General features: G+C 35.1%; 1 protein-coding gene across 7 annotated transcripts in view; it reads left to right on the top strand.

The window, feature by feature from the left end:
- TMEM161B (transmembrane protein 161B) overlaps window positions 1-21,381 on the top strand; it is a 77,379-nt gene that overhangs the window by 22,330 nt on the left and 33,668 nt on the right. For 4 of the 7 annotated variants that reach the window (XM_023730080.1, XM_023730081.1, XM_023730082.1 and 1 more), the window contains 3 exons: window positions 7,241-7,344; window positions 16,629-16,712; window positions 18,970-19,067. In XM_023730080.1, coding sequence (XP_023585848.1) covers window positions 7,241-7,344; window positions 16,629-16,712; window positions 18,970-19,067 — 286 coding nt within the window. Of the gene's footprint in view, window positions 1-1,020; window positions 6,596-7,240; window positions 7,345-16,628; window positions 16,713-18,969; window positions 19,068-21,381 lie in introns of those variants that run through there. The other 3 variants (XM_023730084.1, XM_023730085.1, XM_004375014.3) reach the window with 2 other exon arrangements.

The following is a 21,381-nucleotide window of genomic DNA, read 5'->3' as shown; positions in this document are numbered from 1 at the left end:
TTAGCCAATGTCATAAAACAACATGTGTACTACTGTTTCATGAGAAACTATTTGTTCTGTAAGCCTTCACCTGAAGTACAATAAAATATATAAAAGAAAAAAGAAATATCCCTCAGTGATATTTTCTGCCCTTTGTTCTTAATCACTACTCATCAAGCAGCCTACTTATAGAGTACTGTGTTCAAGTAAATATTGTCTTAATATATTTGTTGTTATCTATTTTGTTACTCTTGTCTATGAAGTAAGGAACCCTGGTGGTGCAGTGGTTTAAGCACTCAGCTGTTAACTGAAAGGTCGACGGTTCAAACCCATCAGCCACGCCACGGGATAAAGACGTGACAGTTTATTTCCGTAAAGATTACAGCCTTGGAAACCTGTAGGGCTGCTATGAATTCGAATGGACTTGACAGGAATGGGTTAATGGTTTAATCTTTAAGGAAGCAGATTGCCACATCTTTCTCCCATGGAGCAGCTGGCAGGTTCAAATTGCCCATCTTTCTGTTAGCAGCAGAGTGCTTAACCACTGCACTAGCACGGCTCCTTCAGTAAAGATTACAGCCTTGGAAAACCCTATGGGGCAGTTCTATTCTGTCCTGTAAGGTCGCTATGAGTCGGAATCAACCTGACAGCAGTGGGTTTGGTTTGGGTTTTTGGTCTATGAATTAAGTTCAGTTAAGACAGATATTTTTTGCAGTAATGACATTTGCTCATTTAACAAATATTAAGTGACCTCCTGTGTACTCTGAACTATTCTGAATGGCATTGCTCTAAGTGTTTGGGATATAGCAGTTAGTGAAATAGACAAATATCCTTGTACCAAAGCCCTAATAACAACCAGCAAGATATTGGATGCATATTAGGCAGACAGTATGTACTTGTTAATTGAATTTTCATTTACTTTTTCTGTTTATAATACAAATAATTTCTATAATGACATAATTTGGATTTACAGGGTTTTTTTTTTTTTTTTAAACACTGTTTGGCTGAGACCTGAATTCATTTGTCACATAATGTATGATAATGTATGGTTCTTATCACCAAAGTAAGAAAGGTTGCAGCCCTACTCCCTTATGTACTGCTACTACCTTTAGTACAGGTCCTCCTCATACCTGGGCTGTTGTCTTAGTGCCACTAGCCTTTCCTCCTGTATTCTTTACATCGCATCCAGAATGATTTTTCTCAAATACTGATCTGATTATATGGCTTTTCATGGTTTCCTATTGCCTTCAGGTTAAATTCTAAACCAGTTAGTTTTGCCCTTCAGTATCTGGCTTCAGTCTACTTTTTCTGTCTTGACCATACCATGTAAAGCGGTTATCACTGACGGTCCACCAAACTTTTGTTGACTCATGCTTTACCTTCCAGAGTGCCCTTTCCCAGCCTTTTGCTCTTAATTGCCCTCTCTCCTTTTGCTGTGTTCCCATAAAATCCTCTTTCTATCCTCTTATTGCTCTATATTGTAATGGTCTGTTTACTGTCCTGCTAGACTGACTGCTCATTGATGGCAGAGACCATACTCTTTTCTCACTATTGCTAGTGATCCTAATGCCTGGCGAATGTAGTTTGTTTCTCTCAGTGCATTTGTTGAATGCAGTAGACTTAGTGAAAAAGCATTAGGTTAGAAATTAGATAAGTCTGTAAATGGGTAGTTTTGCTATCTTGGTTGTTGGGACCCTGATTTCCTCATTTGTAAATTAAATTGTTTAGAGATGGTGCTTTTAAATGTTCAAAGTGTCAATTCTAAGATTTTTATGAACCAGAGTTCAAATGACAAAGTTTACCGTCTTTTGGAGTATAAATTATTTGAGCATTTAGAAGTCTGTTTCAACATATCTAGCTATCTATCACTAAAACATCTAAACAGTTGAGAAACAAAAAACAGGAAGGTCATTGAGTAATGTCCTCTTTCCTTTTTCTTCCTTCTACTTACTCAAGGAGATGATAATTGAAACCATTTGGGCTGGTCTGAGTCCCAAGTATATATGCAAATATGCCCTCTAATGGTATGCAACGCATTGTTGTTTCAATCTGTTTGTCAGCAGGAGAGCTAGTTTAATGAAACATAACAAAATGTCAACTCCACTGAGGTTGACACACTATTCAAAGTTTGAATTTTAAAATTACACCGTTTGTATTTAAGTTTTGAGAGTTTTATTTTTTGATATTGACAAACAAGATACAGTATTGCTATTTGGTGTATTTTATTTCTTGGAGAATTGTTTAATTTTCCTTGGTAAGCATTTTTTTTTTTAAAGCTACCCAGAAACTTTCTGACAAAAATTGAAATGATAGTTCTTCTAGAAACTAAAGGCAAATAACTTTTTCTTGCTCTTCATGGCCTCAGGTTAATAGATGTGGAGAGGTTGAAACCTAAGTTGCCCCCAGCATTTCACCCCTTTTGGGTGCTTATGAGCTATTTCATAAATAACTTTCCTCATTTCTAGTTATCAAGATAATCAGAGCCTAGGGGCAGTAAATCCAGACAGAAGCCATCTCTTTGGTCAAGTTATTGTTTTGAAGCCTTAATAAAACCATTAAGGCTGCTTGAGTCAATGACCCATATGGTTGTGTGCTTGAGACTTCAGCTCTGATGGACTATAGTAGCTTCACCGCATCTCTGCCCAATTTAAGAGTCTCCTGTTGTGAAATTTATGTTTAAGTTCATAGTTAAATTTGTTTAAGCACTCTCCTTCAATTAAAGGGGAATAATTGAAAAATATTTAGGAAATTTTATTTTCAAATTAAATATTATAAAATTCTGCTTTTGTATAAACTTTGACATACGTAGATGCTAAGTTGGGCAGCGAAGACAGGATATTAGAATTTGTTTTTTAGTTTTAAATTATTGTACCTTTTAATTAATGAAGTTGATGCTTTGTATTTTAATATGTTAATCCCTAACATATACACTGTAATTGTCAAATGTGTAGTAATGTATAAAATTTGACCTATGCTTAGTGTTAATGATGTAATAAAATTGATAATATAATTCTGGAAAATGACTTCCATTTTGAAAATATTTTCCAAAGACTGTTTTTGAAACATATATGAAAAAGAGTAATTGGTGAAATATTTTCCCAAAATTTTAAAATTACGTTTCTAAAAGATTATATAGATTCTTACATTGGGCTAAAAATGACATATTTTCTCTCAGTAATGCGTATATAGTCACCTAGCAGCAGATACATTCCAGAAAAGATTTAGAGCTGTGTTAGAAAGTTGGAAGAATACTTTTATTATATAATAACACAGCATATAGATGAGGGTTTTAGAAAGTATTTTCTGCTTCATTTAAAAAGAGGGACATGGCATAGTGAAGTAAAGGAATGGAGTCTGATTACACTTTTGCATTGAGCATTTTTTAATCGAACAGTAACTACAATACCAAGAATATGCCAGCCATACTATAGTGTTTGTTCTTCTTAGGGTCCTTTGACTCCATATTTGTTCAGTCGCTGAGTTCTACAATAATATCTCTAGAACTCATTTCTCTCTTGGGTACCGGAAATACTACTGTAATTTAAAGCTTCATCATGTCTTGTCTGGATTATTGCAGAAACCTAGTTGATATTTCTAATTCTAGTCAATCCAGTTTGCTTATTTTTTTGTTTGTTTGTTTTTGTCTTCACATACATCCTAGAGAATGGGTCTGTAAGCAATATCTCATTATGCTTAGTGATTTGGAGGAAGGGGAGAGAGTTGGGCCAGATGTTCCCCTTACCCAGTTCATCGTATCTACTACATACACCTTCCAGACCACTCTTTATGAAATACCATTTAATAGCTGTGACATTTATTGGATGTGACTAAGATATGATTTCTGTTCTTAAACAGCTTACACTCTAATAAATTGTTATATCATATGTGTTTGTGAGAGATTGTGCTAAATGCCCTTAAAGATTCTGTGATAATATCACTTATTTTATTCAAGGCTGGGTTGAGATCCACTTTGTCCAAAACACTTTCCCTGACAAAAAAAAAAAAAAAAAAATCTTTTGCATTTAAGTCTGTGATCTCAAATAGACCAACCTTCTGACACACTTGCTAATATTTTTCTTGGCCTTGTTCTAGCTGAAAGAGTTCTTTGTAATGGCGTTCATTGTATGGATATTGCAGAGCTTCTATCACAAACCATAAGAAAATCGATAGTAAATTCAAGTGATAGGAAATGTGAAAGAAAAAAGGTAAAAATGTAACCCTCGATGTTAGAGTACTATTAAAATAGTCTAGACCTTAACCCAATTGGTAGAGTTTAAGGCATTAAAATATTTACAGATAAAACCTTACTTGAAGCAGGCTTGGTATATATTTTAAGAGCCATTTTTCATTTTTTCCCTCTTTTTTTAATTAGGCAGTTGATCTTTTGCTAATTGATTTATAGGAACTATCTCTCTGCATTGTCAAATAAGTAAATTATCTCTGATGTTTAAAAAAAATAATATTGTATTTTCAGTCTCTTTGAGTTACAGGTACTTTTTGTATTTAACTTTGCCTTTTTTGACTTTGTGGAAGCGCTGATGGCTTAGTGGTTAAGGACTACAGCTGCTAACCAGAAGGTCGGCAATTTAAATCTACCAGCCGCTCCTTGGAAACTCTATTGGGGCAGTTTTCTGTCCAGTAGGGTCACTGTGAGTCGGAATCAACTCGACGGCAATAGATTTGGTTTGGTTTTGATTTAACTTTATGTTGTTTTTCTATGCAGAAATTGGATTTTTTTTTTTTAACTTTGTTTTTCAGTCTTTTACGGTTTGTAAGATTGATGTCAGTTTTTAGAAAGGCCTTCTAGTAGCAGTAATAATAACAATGACGTTAACAACATATAGTACTAACATTGATTGACTGCTTACTCTGTACCAGGCACAGTTCCTACCCGCAGCTTGATGAGGTAGGTTGAATTGTTAGCTCCATTTCATAGAAGAGGAAATAGAGGTGCAGAATGGTTAAATAACCTCCTCAGAAGTCATACAGCTAGTAGATGGCAGAGACCAGATGCTAACCCAGGCAGTTTGGGTCCCGAGTCCATTCTCTTAAACCAATATGCTACACTACTCCCTCTTAAGTTTTTATACTTTTTTAGTGTACTTTTTTGTGTGTGGTGGGGGATGGTGGGTATATTAGGTTTGCCGTAGCTGTCCAACTTTACTTTTGAACTGCTTCGATTAGTTGCTTGGAAGACTTTTTGGATAAAATTAATGAATATATGTAGAGATGATATAACATTAGCTTGAATAGATGCTTATTCTAAAGCTTATTCAAACAAGTAAGATCTAATAGCAGAAAAACAATAGCTTACTGGAGCTTTGAATTGTAATTTTTCCTGTTGGATTTTATTAAATGTTCAAATACTATCTACAAACACTTGTAAGTTTTTCCATGATTCTGTAAACCTCAGCAGAGCCCTGGTGGCACAGTGGTTAAGAGCCACAACTGCTAACCAAAAGGTTGGCAGTTTGAATTCACCAGCTGCTCCTTGGAAACCATATGGGGCAGTTCTACTCTGTCCTGTAGGGTCTCTATGAGTCGAATCGACTGGACAGCAACTGGTTTGGTTTGTTTTTTTGTTTTTTGTTTTTTAGGTAAGAGAAGGAGGAACCAGCAAAGGGGACCATGTAAGGACTGATTGATCCTTAAGGTAGAAGTAAAGCAGGGGAGAGTGGTTAGCCATTTGAGATACTGCTAAGATTTAAGATGAGGACAGATAATTTGGCAGCGTGGAATGATCTTGATAATGGTAGGTTTCGCTGTGGAATAGGCTGGAGGAGAAGTCAGATGGAAACTGTGGGATATGAGAAAATAGAAACAGTGAGAACAAGTCTTTCGAAAGGTGGCTATGAATATGAGAAAGGGGCAGGAGGGCTGCAGGAAAAGGGTAAATTGTTAGTTTTTAGAAAGATGAAAGATTTGTAGGTGTTGCAGTGCTGGTGGAAAGGTTTTTAATAGAGAATAGGTTGAATAAGATGTAAGAAAGAGGCTATTTTATGTTGAGATTACTAAAGCTCAAAGAGGATGGGCCCTGAAGCACAGATAGAGGGGTTTGCTTTATATTGTAGCTGTGCTCCATTAGTAGAGGATGCAGAAAAAAGAGGCTTAGTGAGTTTGCGGGTGGCAAGTGAGGGAGTTCCCATTTGATGGTGTTTATTTTTCTGTGAACTGGAAGATGTCATCTCCTGAGTGGAGAGTTGGAAGTTTGGTGGGGGGTTGGAGATGTGAGGAGGAGGGAGAAGATCTGAGTTAGCCATTGTGGAGTGTAGGGGAGGGATAGATGAGCAAAAATTAAGAATTGTTGGACATTGTTGAAGGCCTACTGGAAGTTGGTAGTGACAGCATGAGTCAAATGTTCTTTTCTAGTGACTTTCAGGCTAGTTCTGCCTTTACACTTATTGTAGTTAATGTTGTTTAATTATTCACTACCGTAGAGGAAGAAAGGCCTGGGGATCTACTTAAGAAAATCAACCAATGAAAACCTGTGAATCTGCAACCGATCATGGGAATGGCACAGGATTGAGTGTTCTGTTATGCATGGGGTTGCCATGAGTCGGGGACCATCTCAGTGGCAGCTAACAACACCCGCTACCACCCTAGCATTAAAAAATAGGTATGCTGCTATTAAAACTTGCCAAGCTAGTGTTTTAAGTATATTGAGTAGAGTAGATTGGAGAGAGGTGAAATAATCACTACTTGATACCTTTAACTTATGTAGAACATTTCTTCATTCACATGGATGGTGACCTTCAGGTAACTTTAGAGGATTATGAGACTAAACATATATTTTAAATTTATTTATTTATTTTTATTGTGCTTTAAATGAAAGTTTACAGTTTAAGTTAGTTTCTATACAAAAATTTATACACACGTTGTGTGACCCTAGTTGCTCTCCTTGTGCTGTGACAGCACACTCCTCCTTTCTACCCCAGATTTCCTGTGTCCATTCAACCAGCTCCTGTCCCTTTCTGCCTTCTCACCTCGCCTCCAGACAGGAGGTCCCTTTTAGTCTCATGTATCTACTTGAGCTAAGAAGCACACTCTTCATGAGTCTCGTTTTATGTCTTATAGTCCAAAGACTGAATATTTTAAGTGTAAACTTATGTGATCTTCAGTGACAGAATAACACATATTTTAATGAGAAACTCATTTTTATTTTTTTTAAAATGTGTTTTTCAAAATGTATAGGAAGTTTTCCAGGAGTTACCCCAAATCCAAATTTATTCATTATTAAACTTGTTTATTTGTTTTTACACAGGGTGTGATAGGTATACAGCTGGTCGTTACCATGGTGATGGCCAGTGTCATGCAGAAGATTATACCTCACTACTCTCTTGCTCGATGGCTACTCTGTAACGGCAGGTAAGGCAAGGACAGGCTGGCTAATTGTGACTGGGACTTTCACATCTATTTAGTTGACCAGGTTGATTAACTTCCTAGAAGTTAAGTGCTAATTCCTGTTTCTAAAAGTATGACAAAGGAAAGTTATGGGAAAAATATAATTTTCTTATTTGAGAAATTAGTAGTACACCTCTTTAGCACAAAGGTAATAGAGTCACGGTCAAGAATTCAATTTCTCCCCCTCCCCAGCTTTGTTCTGTCCATGGCCACCAAAAATACTACATATCTTTTTCAATTACCTTTAAGAAAAGTTGGTCAACAAGAGGATGAGTTGTTGGAAAAATGGCTCAAAACATATATTCTATTTCTGGTGACTCGTTTGAGAGTTTAATATTAAAGTTGGAGGTTTCTTGTTCTGCAAAGGATTTTAAACTTTAATTTAGCAAGCAAGTGGAGTTCTTTTGTGGGATTTTAATTTTTTTTTGTTTCTCTTGCACTGCAATTTTACTACAGTCCCCACTCCTGCCACAAAGGAACTAAGTTGTCTTGCTGAAATATGTACAGTAAAATAACAAACTCAGAAGTAAAGAAGTTAAATATAGGTGAGATAGTGAGGCAAAAGCAGAAGTCTGTATACAGAAGTGCATGCCAAACATCTTGTGTAATTATGAAAGATAAAGAATAATGGCTAACACTAATCCTACTAATGATTTCATATACTACAGTAACCTTTAATTCAGGGCTATTCCATCCACAAAGTTTAAATCTCCTTTATGGAATCTATTTTCTATTTTAATTATTTATAGTCTTCTCTTTGCTTATACTTTTTCCACATCAGTGTTAAAGTACAGAAAAATACTACTTTTCCAGGTATTTAAAAAATTTTTAGAACTTGATGAAATGTATACATACACATGCATATGTATATGACTGTGTGAGACAAGAGCTGTTTAAAAATGTATGTTTTATTAGCAAAGTAAACAATAACTAAAGTTTTGGTAAAAGTTATAAGCCTGTCAGATCTACTTATGAGTGAAAACCAATAATCTGTAACTAGTTTTTGATTATAGTTTATAGTAAATTTCAGACATTTGTTTTGTAAGTAGGTTCATTATATCTTGTGCAATCTTGCTTACTTATTTTGTTTAACAATCTTTTTCTGTAGATCATGAAAGGATGAAAATGAGATGGGCAAATTATCATTAATTCTGAATAAATGGGGTCTGATTTAATAAACTAGATATAAAACATTAAGGTATTTTATTTTCCACTGAGAGCTGTACATTTCTAGACTGCATGCTTCTGATCCAATGAGACTTCCAGATCTCTTTTGGCTATAAAGATCTTGGCATTCTTGTCTCATTTTAGTCTGTATGCATTTCCACATTCTTACGTATTCCGCTTTGCATTTGTTTCTATAAAACTTATATTTACCAGTAAAAACTCAAATTTTAGAAATAGAAAGCTTTATTCTCTTCCCTTTGCTAATATTAGAATAATGTATTATATTTAAAATCTTTACTTTTTTTCACAAGATCGTGTCATAAATATATGTATCTACTAATTTGAGGGGAAACTCAGCCTTTAAAAATAATTACAAAGTTAGTTTTCTTTGATCTTCACTTGTTTTTGTAAACAGATTAACTTTAGTATTAGTTAATGCTGTCTTTTATGCCAAATAAGGTTCCAAGTATGCCACCCAAGATTTTCCAGTGTAGTTACTCTTCTGCTATTGTTAGCTTCATTTTCTCCTAGTTTTGTTTTGTTTTTTTAAAGATCATATACCTTTCTTTGATGTTAGTCCAGAAATTTTCAAATTGCTGAGTGGCGTCATCTAAATCAGTCAAGTAAGATAGTTGATTTTATCCTTTGGGGATAATTAATTTTTTACCAACCTTTTCTGAAGTGAAATGATACTGTTTTAATATCAAAAATATCTAAAATCCTTGCTAAATAGCCCCTGCAAAAATATTATTGATTCGAAATGACTGGTTGCATTCTAAAGCACATGATGGAGTTGGGTTAAAGGAAGAGAAGAATATGAGGGCATTCTTTAAGGTCCACAAAATGCTTAAAGGAATTTTTAAGGGAAGAGGCTCCTGAGGACTTGACAGGTTAATCATGAGTGTAGCAGAAGAAACTTGTTCTTAGCTTTTGTATATATCATCTTAGTATTCATTCGTCCCACTGGTATCGTAACATCAAATTGTAAGTAAGCATATTTTTCTTAGAAGTTATGGCTTCTCTTTTTGTATCATGTTAATTAATCTCTGTCCTTATCTCTCATCAAACTCTATCCCTTTTGGGATGGAGGGTTTGAAGTGGCACCTGATCCTACTATGTTGATTTAATGAGTAAGCATGCCATTTTTCTGAAGGAGTCAATACTTGAAGGAATAAGCAATTTTTAAATTAGTAGCCTGTTGATTTTTAATATAACAAAAATTCACTAATTTTCTAGCCCTTGTTAAATAACATATATTGTTTTTATGTCTGCTCTTTCATTTGGATCTGTACACTCTGTGAGCTAGATGTGTTAGGTTAGGTTATGACTTCAAAAAATCTAAATGTTAGATTTAAACATTTCTCACTCTGTTTCACTCAGACAGGAATCAGAGTCAAATGGAGGTCACAGTGAGGTGGGAGTTGAGCAGCTCTTCAGAGAGGTCCTTCATACAGTGGTGATTCAAGGATTCAGCTATCCTTGAAGTAGTGACCTAGTGATACGAGGTTTCTTTCTCCTGCAAGCTTGGAGTCCTCTGTTAGATGCTGTGTCAAGGAAAAAGAGAGTTGGCTATGGATCTTACAGAAGATTCAAAGGATCAGGCTTAGAGTGGATACTCATTTCTGCCCACATTACATAGGCTGGGGCCATGCAACTGGTTCTGGCCAAAGTGCAAGGGAGGCTGGGAAATGTAATTTTCATTGAACCTAGGAGCAAGAGTTAAAGAGGCTTCACTTAGCCAAGAACCAAACAAAACTTAGTCCTAAGGCCATTTACAAGAAACAACAACTTTTGGAAGAATAGAAACTTAGGCAAGTTTTTCTTATCAGCATGAGTTAGCAGTACTAATCAGCATAAATTTGCAGCCCTCATTCAATCAAGATAAGCCAGTTTAACATTCAGTGACCAACTTTCCCAAAACAAAAGGAAAATTAATATGGTTTAATTAAACCATTCAAAGCAAAAGGCAATATACTTACTCAGCTAAGCTTTAAAAGAACTTTGTAAACTCCAGCACCCTTACGGTTTCCAGTTTGGGATGCTCCCTGTTCCCAAACAGTTTCTCACTCAGTAAACCCTGTTAATTGTAATTGACTAGTTGATCATTTTTTTCTTTTCAATAGTAGTGTATGGTTTCTCTTCACTCAACTGTATTCTCATGAATTCTCTATGACCAGATAGCACATTGCTGTCAAGTCGATTCCCACTGATAGGGACCCTACAGGGCAGAGTAGAGCTGCCTGTAGTCTTCCCAAGGCTGTAATCTTTATGGAAACAGACTGCCACATCTTTCTCCTGGGAAGTGGCTGGTGGGTTCGAACCACCAAACTTTCAGTTAACAGCTGAGCGCTTAACCACTGTGCCACCAGATAGCCACCTTTTATTGTAAACTAAATTAAGAGGCACGTCAGCTAAGGATGAAGTAGAGCTTAAGAAATACCTATTTTTCAAACCTCTCCTTTCCATTTGAGATTAACTCATTCCACATTACTAAATAAAAATTGTTTTGTATTCCATTCTTCCAGTTTTTTTTTTTTTTAAATAGAAAGATATTTTCTTCTAGGAAATGTTATTCTCCTTCTTTACATTTCTTTTTATATGACTCAGATTTGCTTGAAGGGATTTGTTCTAACAGTTGTTTGGGTCACCTAAAGATACTAGTAATTTATCATTCAGTACACCACTAATTTGTAGCCAAAGTATTCCCTGCATTCTGTTGTAATTAAAGTTCCTTTTTGTTTTGAAGTTTACTTGGCCCCTCTTTTCATGGAGAGGTAAGTGATAGGTTGCATTCTTTGTACATTTGAATAGTGGGTTTTGCATGAGGAGTAGGATATTGCATTTTCTCCGTAATAGCTTCCTTGCGGAACCTGCCTTTCACTTTCCTGATTGTTCAGCTCAAGCCTCATGCATTTTTCTCAGCCCCTTTATCTCCCTAGATTCCTCACTTTGGTCTGCTACTTCCCTTCATATGTCCCTCATAGAAAATATATTATGGTCAGATTTACTCTGATTTTGTCTCATCCCATATTGGGCAAAGAGAGTGTGACTCATGATATTCTGCTGAAATTTCCGACAAATAGCCTTCTTATTCAATTACTCTCCTTTTTTTTGCTTGTTTACTTCTGCATGTTGCCTGATCCAAGAATCTGCAAGGTCCCTTTGGTGAGAGAAACCTACTATTCAGATGCACAGTAGGTGGGACCTGTGACCTAAGGGAAAGGTTTAAACCTTCAGCTACTACCCTTATGGAATGCCTCAGTCCCTGCTCTCCTTGTCTTAGCTATCTCAACTTTCAGAATGTTCATGATACTCTTTTGAAATTTCCAACAAATAACAGCAGAATATATGGATATAGCAAATGGTTTTGTAGCTGCTTGCACTGAACAGATTTTCTAGGATTTGAAGTAGTGTTTTCTTTTCCTAGCTTTTTTTAAATTACTGAAATTTGGAAAATTTAGAATAGAGAATAACCAAAATCAAAACCAAACCCGTTGCTGTCGAGTCAATTCCAACTCATAGCAACCCTATAGGACAGAGTGGAACTGACCCCATAAGGTTTCCATGGAGCTGACAGAGTAGAACTGCCCCCATAGGGTTTCCATGGAGCTGCTGGTGGATTTGAACTGTTTGCCATTTGGTTAGCAGCCAAACTCTTAACCACTGCACCACCAGGGCTCCGGAATGAAGACTAAAGCTGTCTTTAATGTCCTAGGTGTGTACCTTGGAATAGAGTCTTGCATGACTATGTATTAAGGCTTTTTTTAGCTTACTCTATCAATACTAAACTTTTCTATATTTGTTCATGTTTAGATTTCTACTTTAAATTTCTGAAAATATTTTAAGTGAGTGTGCCTTAAATGGCATTGCTGATTAAATTTTAAAAATAAGGTCTAGGTCAGTATATTCTATATTTTCTGATACATTTCTTTTTGGTGTTATTGAACTCTTTGGTAAGAGTGGTAGTTGTCTGAGATTATTTTATCTAAAAGCTTTATACAAGAAAGCCGTTGAAAAATTATTTTAATACTTTAGTGAAGAACAACTGCAGATTGTCTTTATTATCCAAGACACTGCTGACAATCTGAACATAAGTGAAGAAAGCTACTGAGTAGTTAAGGTAAGTGTCAAAATACACTAAAATTAATGTATTTAACTTAAATGCAAGAGGCTTAGTGTTTTAATCACATTCTGTTAATACTTTTTTTTTTTCCCTTGCCTATATTATAGAAAAAGGTGATAAATTGATTTTAAGGAAAAATAAGAGGTGAACATATATGCCCATCACACACAGAAAATCACCGTGAATTTTGTTGTGTTACCTGTTAATATTTTCTATTCATATTTTCCCCACATGGTTCTGATTATATTGTATGTGCAGTTTTACATCATATTCCTTTTTGCTTAACATATTAACATAAAGCATTTTTCTATTTAAGTTTATTTTTGTGACCTTATTATTAATTGCTACATAAAATCTAAATCTAATAAACTTTTATGTCTGTCTTCCAGGCTGCATTAGAAAGGCATAGTGCGTTGTTGCAAGCATGCAGTCATTTTGCTGAGATAGACATATCAACTAATAGCAAAAGAAAAGATTAAAAAAGCACAGCAGATAGTAACTATTTGGTATGGAATCGAACTCTGTATGAAGCATTGATTGTTGAAGAGTATTGTGCAACTGTACTTCTAGGTTTTGCTTTGAATTCATGATCTCTGACCTCAGATGGTCACTCCATAATGCCTGGCGATTTTTGTATGCTCTTCTTAGACAGCTTTTCAACCCAAATCTTTTCTCCTCAAACTTTCCGCATGTTTGTCACAGCATCACTCTTAAGCTGCTGAAACCAGAGCCCATCACTTTCATCTTCACACCACCAAATCCACAACCCTCATTACACATGCAGCTCTTTTTATTTTTTATGTATTTTAATTTTGGCTATGGAGGCTTGCCCGATTCCTGTGCTCTAGACCCTGTTCCCTCTCCCCTTCACCCAGGCTTTGCTTCTTAGGCCATTCCCTTCTATTTTATCAGTTGCTCCATTTCTGTCTGTTGGATAATTCCTGTTATGACACATACTTTGTTTCAGTATTTCCCGTTGAAAGTAACAACAGCAAGTAAAGAAGATACAACTCTGCCCCCACCTTAAAAAGCAAATCACTTTCCATATCCATTCCTTAGTTGTTGCCCTATTTCTGTGTCCTTTTATAGCCAGATTTGTCACATGAATACAATCATGTAATGACCCTAAGTTATCTCTGAGGTCTGGATGCTAATATGTAGTTGCCCTTTTGACATTTTCACTTGATGTGTCATAGAGACTTCAAACTCAGAATATTTAAATTCTTGACTTCTTTGTGCTGTCCTCCATCTCAGAAAATGCACCACCATTCCTCTCAAGTCAGAAATGTAGACATCATCCTAGTGCTTACCTTTTCTCCCTTCCTCCCTACCTCTGGTCCATCAGTGATACCTTTTGATTCAGTGTCCAAAATATATTTCCCTGCTATTCTTGCCTCCCTGTAATTCACAGAGCAACAAAAGGAATCTTGAAATGTAAAGAGAATTATTTCTCTCCACTCCTTCAAGACCGTTACTTTAGCATAAAATTTAAACTCTGTACAGTGAACCATAAGGCTTTGTATGATCTGTTTTCTGTTTCTCTCTTCAACTTCTCTTTATGTATTTGTCTTTGCATATGATACTATTGCCTTATTGGTTTTTTTAATTACTGGAATATTCTTGCCTCTCCACTTTTGGACATGCTGTCCTCTGCCGGGAATGCCCTTCTCCATTCTTCTCATCCTTTTGGTTGCTGGTTAAATGGCATCTCAGAAAGTTTCCTCACCTAATATCTGAGGCTTTTTTCACTCATTCTCACCACTTGTTTGTTTCTTTCGTGTGTAGTCATAGTTTGTATATATATATTTATTATTGGTTAAATTGGGCCCTCCAACTAGAATATAAATGTCAAGAAGTCAGGGAGGGACTTTGGCTTTTCTGTGATTGTATCTTCATTGCCTATCAGAGTACCTGGAGCATAATGGGCTTTCCATAAATGTTTGTTGAATGAATGAATCATGGATAGATGATGAGTGGATAGATGGGTTGAATAACAGATCAGAACTGAGTGGGCCTAAGAGCATCTTTAGATTCCAGCTTTGGACAATTATTGTTATTAATGAAGATGGCCATGAGTTACCTAGTAAGAGGTATAATAAATGTAACCCCTTTTTTAAAAATGGAATCACAAAGTAAGATTAAACAAGCTTAAATATATTTAAAAAGGAAATGGCTTATAGAAAATTTTAAGAATCTTAAATAGTTCATTATTACAGGGCTCTAAATATAACCTGTGTTTCCTGTACTAACAGTTTTTTTACTGCTTATTTCTCAAAACTAATTTTAGTGTTTATAAATGGGTTATTTCTTAAGCGTTCTTCTAAATGTTATAAGTTAAAATTCTAGACTTAAATCACGATTTGAGGAACTGCCTCCTCACCCATGTTAACTGTAGTGTAGTTTAGGGACTTTTTGGTTGGAATGTGTGTTTTAAAGCCATTAAAGTAAGAGGAAAACTGAATTAATTTTGCTTCATTGGTAATAACGTGGAGAGGGTGCACTGAAGATAAGCCCTGAATATCAAATTTAGGTGGCTGGTAGATAGTGGTGGTGGTTGTTGTTAGGTCACTGTCGAGTCGGTTCCGACTCATAGTGACCCTACTACATACAACAGAAGGACACACTGTGCCGGGTCCTGCACCATCCTCACAATCGTTGTTATGCTTGAACCCATTGTTGCAGCCACTGTGTTAATCCATCTCCTTGAGGGTCTTCCTCTTTTTTGCTGACCCTCTGCTTTACCAAGCACGATGTCCTCCTCCAGGGCCTGGAGATAACATATAACATGTCCAGAGTATGTGAGATGAAGTCATGCCATCCTTGCTTCTAATGAGCATTCGGGCTGTACTTCTTCCAAGATGGATTTGTTTGCTCTTTTGGCGGTCCATGCTATATTCAACATTCTTTGCCAACACCATAATTCAAAGGCATCAATTCTTAGGTCTTTCTTATTCATTCCCCAGCTTTCCCATGCATAGGAGGCTATTGAAAACACCTATGGCTTGGGTCAGGTGCACCTTAGTCCTTAACGTGACATTTTTACTTTTTAACACTTTAAAAAGATCTTTCGCAGCAGGTTTGCCTGATGCAGTGGGTCGTTTGATTTCTTGACTGCTGCTTCCATGGGTAGATAGTGATGCTACTAGGTAACTAGTATCAGTTTCTTTCGAGTTCACTCCGACTCCATGTGTGTCAGTAGAACTGTGCTCGATAGTGTTTTTAATGGCTGATTTTTTGAAATTAGATTGCCAGGCCTTTCTTCCAAGGTGCTTCTGGGTGGACCTGAACTTCCAACCTTTTAGTTAGCTGAGTGCATTAACAATTTGTACCACCTAAGGACTACTGGGTAAGACAGTAAATTCAGAATGATTGGGAAGATGCTTGGGAGCAATACATGATTTGTTTGAATACCTTCAGTTGTTGAAATTCTAACTGACATAGTCAAGAGTAAAGAGATTTGTCCTAATTCTTATGCACATAAAGTTTGAGAATTCTTAAACTGAATTAAAGGAGAAAAGGAAAGACTACCTGTAGGTGTCAGAGCATTCAAACAACTGTTTTTAAGATACAACTATCAATTCCTTCTGAGTAAGTGAAGGATGGGTAGAGAATTTTAACGTACTCCTGCCAGCTTGCCTGCAGAGTTCACTCCCATTTTATTTTAATAATAAACCTATATAATCTTAATATATATTACTACATTGTCAGTTGTAAGAAATATACATACAAACAGCATTGCACACCCTGGCATGTAGTAGTTGCTTAGTAAGTGTTCACTGCATTTGAATCTAAGTCCTTTTAAGGCTTAAACAGTGCTGTGTGTTTCACATACTAGTTTTTCACTTGACGTTCCCCAGCGGTGTCTTCACAAACTGGAAACTCAGTAAATATTTGTAGAGTAAATGAATAGTTCAGGTAATGTTAATTGCTTTATTTAAGAGAATTCTCTTTTTCTTAGCTTGAGGTGGTATCAACATCCTACAGAAGAAGAATTACGAATTCTTGCAGGGAAGCAGCAGAAAGGGAAAAGCAGAAAAGATAGGTAAGTAATATTGTTGAGCATGTGAGGTGTTAAATATTTAATACAATTTATTTTGTGTATTTTGTTCTTTAGTTAAAGGCACATTTGTTAATTGTGCCTTAAGCAGTTGATACACTTGAGATCAAAACCCATGATCTAAAATAATTGAATCATTCTTTAAGAGAATATTTAGTAATCTAAATGTAGAAGCTCAAAACAGTGCTTATTATTTTACTCAAGAATGATTAACTTTATTCTTCTTTGTGTTTAAATTGTGAAAATAAGACAGCCATCGTATTAAGGAAATTTTTAGTGAGAGATTGAATTGGGGAGAGGTTTAGAACTCATGTCTCTACCCTGCAGCTCATTTAAAGATGTTATTTGGTTTGAGGTCTTTTAGGTTTTGCCACTACTTAATATTATGACATTGGACAGATTGACCTGCTTTTGGTGTTATTTTTCTCATCTTTAAAATAAAAAGAGTAGATTGTACAGTAAAACTCGCAAAAGCCAGAATCCGTGTAAGGCGGAAACCTGTCAGAGAAGGAAAATTCAGATATTTTTCGCCAATAGAGAGCAAAGGAAAGTGGTAAGACTGCTGCTCCCTGTCGAAGGCAGAAAACTTGTGAGACCTGATAAAACAAGACAGTCCTGTAGAGTTCCGGCTCTCACAGGTTTCACTGTATAATTTCATAGATCTCATTCAGCTCTTAAATATTTATATCCATGTTTAAAGTTTATGAAGAAAATTGCCTACTAATAAACCTCTGTGAATGGACCACAATAACCTCATCTGTGAAACTGAGGAACTGGCCATAGTCATTTTGAAGGATCTTTCAACTCTAAAATTTTATGTCTGTTTAAATTAATTTCTCAGGAAAATTGCATGATAATTGGGTTCTCTGAATGGGCCTCAGTTTCCTGAGCTGAGGATCCAGCAGGAGTCTGCATCTGAAATCATGATTCTAAAACATTATAATATCAGTGACAACAACTTGTCATTAAATTTCTCATGTATGTCATAAAAATAATATTAACCTGGCCTAATATATTTGTAGGTATTAAAAAATACTCTAAACATTAATGATAATTTAGCTTGAAATTAGAAAATTGAAAAGACTGTCTTTTCTAATTTTACTGCCATCCTCTTTTTTACTTACCATTACAGATACACCTTAAAGCTTGCTGTATTTATTGTAAACTCTCCTACTTTTTATTCCAATAGTTATGTTCTTTAATATTTCTACCTAATAGTTTTTTCAGTTTCTGAGTTTCTTTTTAATTATTCCAGCTCTACTTATCCATGGCTACAATGTTGAACATTTATAAAATATAGTTATGTTCTATAGTATTCATTTTACAAATATTTAGATGCTTACCATAGCGTTGTACTCAATAATTTGTTATTTTTTAATGATAAACTCGTATATGTAGAACATGTTTAACATTTACAAAAAACACGCACTAATGTCACTGTCTTGTTCCTAGTAGCAATAATTATTGTTTGATCTGTTGACATAAAATAATTTTTTTACTGAGCCTTTACCTGTTTATATTTTTTCAAAAATAAATGCAGAATTGTTTTCTAGTATTGTAATTAGTGTTATTGAAACTTAATTTATTGCTTCCTTAATATGTTTGATTGTTTTTTTAAAAATTAAGTTTGGGAATGCTAATGTACACCTGAAGAATTCAGTTGTTTTCCTCGACCTGTGATTCTTAGTAAAAGCTACTCTTGAGTTGCCTTTCATGTTTCCGAGTTTCTCCTGAACATAAATCTTAATATATTTCTTCAACTCTGACTTGTATATAGTTTCAGGTCTGTTTATATGTATGTGTGGGGGTGTGTGTGTATATGTATATGTGTATATATATGTATACATGTATATAAAATTTCAAAGACACGTGCACTTTGTCTTCATTTGCTTTTACTCTTGTGCTTGAAGAAAGTTTCCATAAAGATGTTAGGTTGTCTAAATCTACAGAAGAGAAAGTAAAAGAAACAAGGGTGAAATGCTAAGCTAGCAACCAAAATTTTGTTCTTGTCAAATATTTAGGTAACTCTTTCCTTGGTAGTCTGTATGTTCGTGGAATAATTACATCCACATTTTGTGATCCCTTTTGAGTACCTTACCCTCTTCTTTTTAATGAAATATTAGAAATTTTATGCCTCTTTTTCACTGTGAAATTTAAAATCTCATTTGTAATTAGTTTATACAAACACTTGGGTAACACTCTAGGTAACTTGTTTTTTGTGTCACTTGTCTGATTTTTATAGGAAATATAATGGTCACATTGAAAGTAAGCCATTAACCATTCCAAAGGATATTGACCTTCATCTAGAAACAAAGTCAGTTACAGAAGTGGATACTTTAGGTAAGGGAAATCCGTAAATCTCAGTTTTATATTATGTTAGTAAAAATACTAGGATTTTATCTATTGTGGCTCTTTTTTTGGTTTTTTGTTTGTTTTTCTAATCAAGTACATTATATAGAGTATGAAATCTTTCTAAGAACTTAGGAGCTCAAAATTACTTCGTTTGATATAATTTTTTTTCCTATTCACCTATAGAAACTGGTGGTAAGCATTTCTTTTCCCCCTGTTTTTCAGAAGAGGTTAACTTACACAAGTTTATTATACAGCTTCTGTCTTACTAAATTGAGATCACAGTTTATATTGTCTTGAATTCTAGACTTCTTTTTGCTATGGCACTCTGCTCCTTTTATAATGTGATTTGAAAAAATGTATTTGTATATTTGTATAGAATTGCCTGTATTTATAATAGTTTTATGCTCACATTTGGTGGAAAGGAAAGTGGTTTCAGAATAGTGACCAGGATAAGGAATCAGAAAGCTTTACTTGTTCAAGACTAAATTTTACCTATTGGGTATCTGTGAATACATTATTTAGGTTTTCTTTCCACTTGTCTCTCAGTTTTTATAATTGTATATGACTATATTGATTTTAAGTTTAAAGTGCAAATTTCAATGAAATTATTTGGATCCTAGAAGAGAGAAGAATCTAAGGTAATATTATTTAAAACAGTAGTTTTCAGACCTGGCTGCACATCACAATCGAGTGACTCTTTAAAAATAAAGATTCCGCAATTCTGCCCAATGAGATTTAGTAAATATAGAGTGGGTTCTTGGGATCTTTTTAAAAGTACTCCAAATGATTTTGGATTCTGTCAAGGTTTGAGAACCACTGGTTTACATGATAAATGAGGAAATGAAATAGCGTGTTTTTTTTTTTTTAATTTTTAATTTTGATATTCTAATATAAAGGATCATTATACAATTCGGCCCTTCTTGGGTTAAGTCACACCACCCTCAGAAAAACTTAAGAGATTTACTGCGCATCACATACAGAATTATTTTGTGAAATAGAGGGACTTTAATATATTTGAAACTACGAATATGGAAAGAGTGTCCTACAACCCAAAAATATTAATGAGGAATAATACGAATCACTTGTCTAGTATTATTCAGACTTTTAAGACTGGTTATGTCATCATCTTTTTTTCTTTTCGGCTCTCTTTTATGCAAAATTAAAAACATTTCAAAGTACTTTGACTTTTTGATTAGTAGTTGTGACATTTGTTTTATTGTATGTTATGTGCTTACCTGTACAAAATGTCCGTAGACATATACATACAAGAATATATACATATTCTCCCTGATTTCTAGTACAATTTTTGTCATTTTTATACTAATAGTTAACATTTACTAATTATCAAATCGACTACATCTGTGGAAAGAGATGATGGAAAAGCTCAATATCATCAGTCAGAACAAGGACAAAGGCTGACAGTGGAACAGACCGTCAGTTGCTCGTATGCAAGTTCAAGTCATGGAATGACATCAAGGACATTATACATGAAGAAAGCAAAAGGTCATTAAAAAGAGAGAAAAGAAAGAAAAGACCAAAATGGATGTCAGGAGAGACTTTGAAACTTGCTGTTGAATGTAGAGTAGCTAAAGTAAATGGAAAAAATGATGAAGTAAAAGAGCTTAACAGAAGATTTCCAAGGGTGGCTTGAGAAAACAAAGTAAAGTATTATGATGAAATGTGCAAAGACCTGGAGTTAGAAAACCCAAAGTGAAGAACACGGTCAGCATTTCTCAAGCTGAAAGAACTGAAGAAAAAATTCAAGCCTTGGGTTGCAATTTTGAAGGATTCTATGGGCAAAATTTTGAATGACGCAGGAAGCATCAAAAGCAGATAGAAGGAATACACAGTCAGTCTACCAAAGAGAATTGGCCGACTTTCAGCCATTTCAGGAGGTAGCATATGATCAATAGTTGATGGTATTGAAGGAAGAAATCAGGCTGCACTGAAAGCATTGGCATCAAATAAGGCTCCAGGAATTGATGGAATACCAATTGAGATGTTTCAGCAGACGGATGCAGTGCTGGAAGCACTCACTTATCTATGCCAAGAAATTTGGAAGACAGCTACCTGGACAACTGACTGGAAGAGATCCATATTTGTGTCCATTCCAAAGAAAGGTGATCCAACGAAATGTGGAAATTATCAAACAATATCGTTAATATCACGGGCAAGTAAAATTTTGCCGAAGATAATTCAAAATCAGTTGTAGCAGTACATTGACAGGGAACTGCTAGAAAGTCAAGCCAGATTCAGAAGAGGATGTGGAGCAAGGGATTATCATTGTTGATGTCAGATGAAT

This window comes from Trichechus manatus, unplaced genomic scaffold, assembly GCF_000243295.1.
Source record: "Trichechus manatus latirostris isolate Lorelei unplaced genomic scaffold, TriManLat1.0 scaffold00032, whole genome shotgun sequence".
NCBI classification, from domain to species: Eukaryota; Metazoa; Chordata; class Mammalia; order Sirenia; family Trichechidae; genus Trichechus; species Trichechus manatus.
Note: the sequence above shows the minus strand (reverse complement) of the source record. Positions and strands in the feature narration are given on the sequence as shown.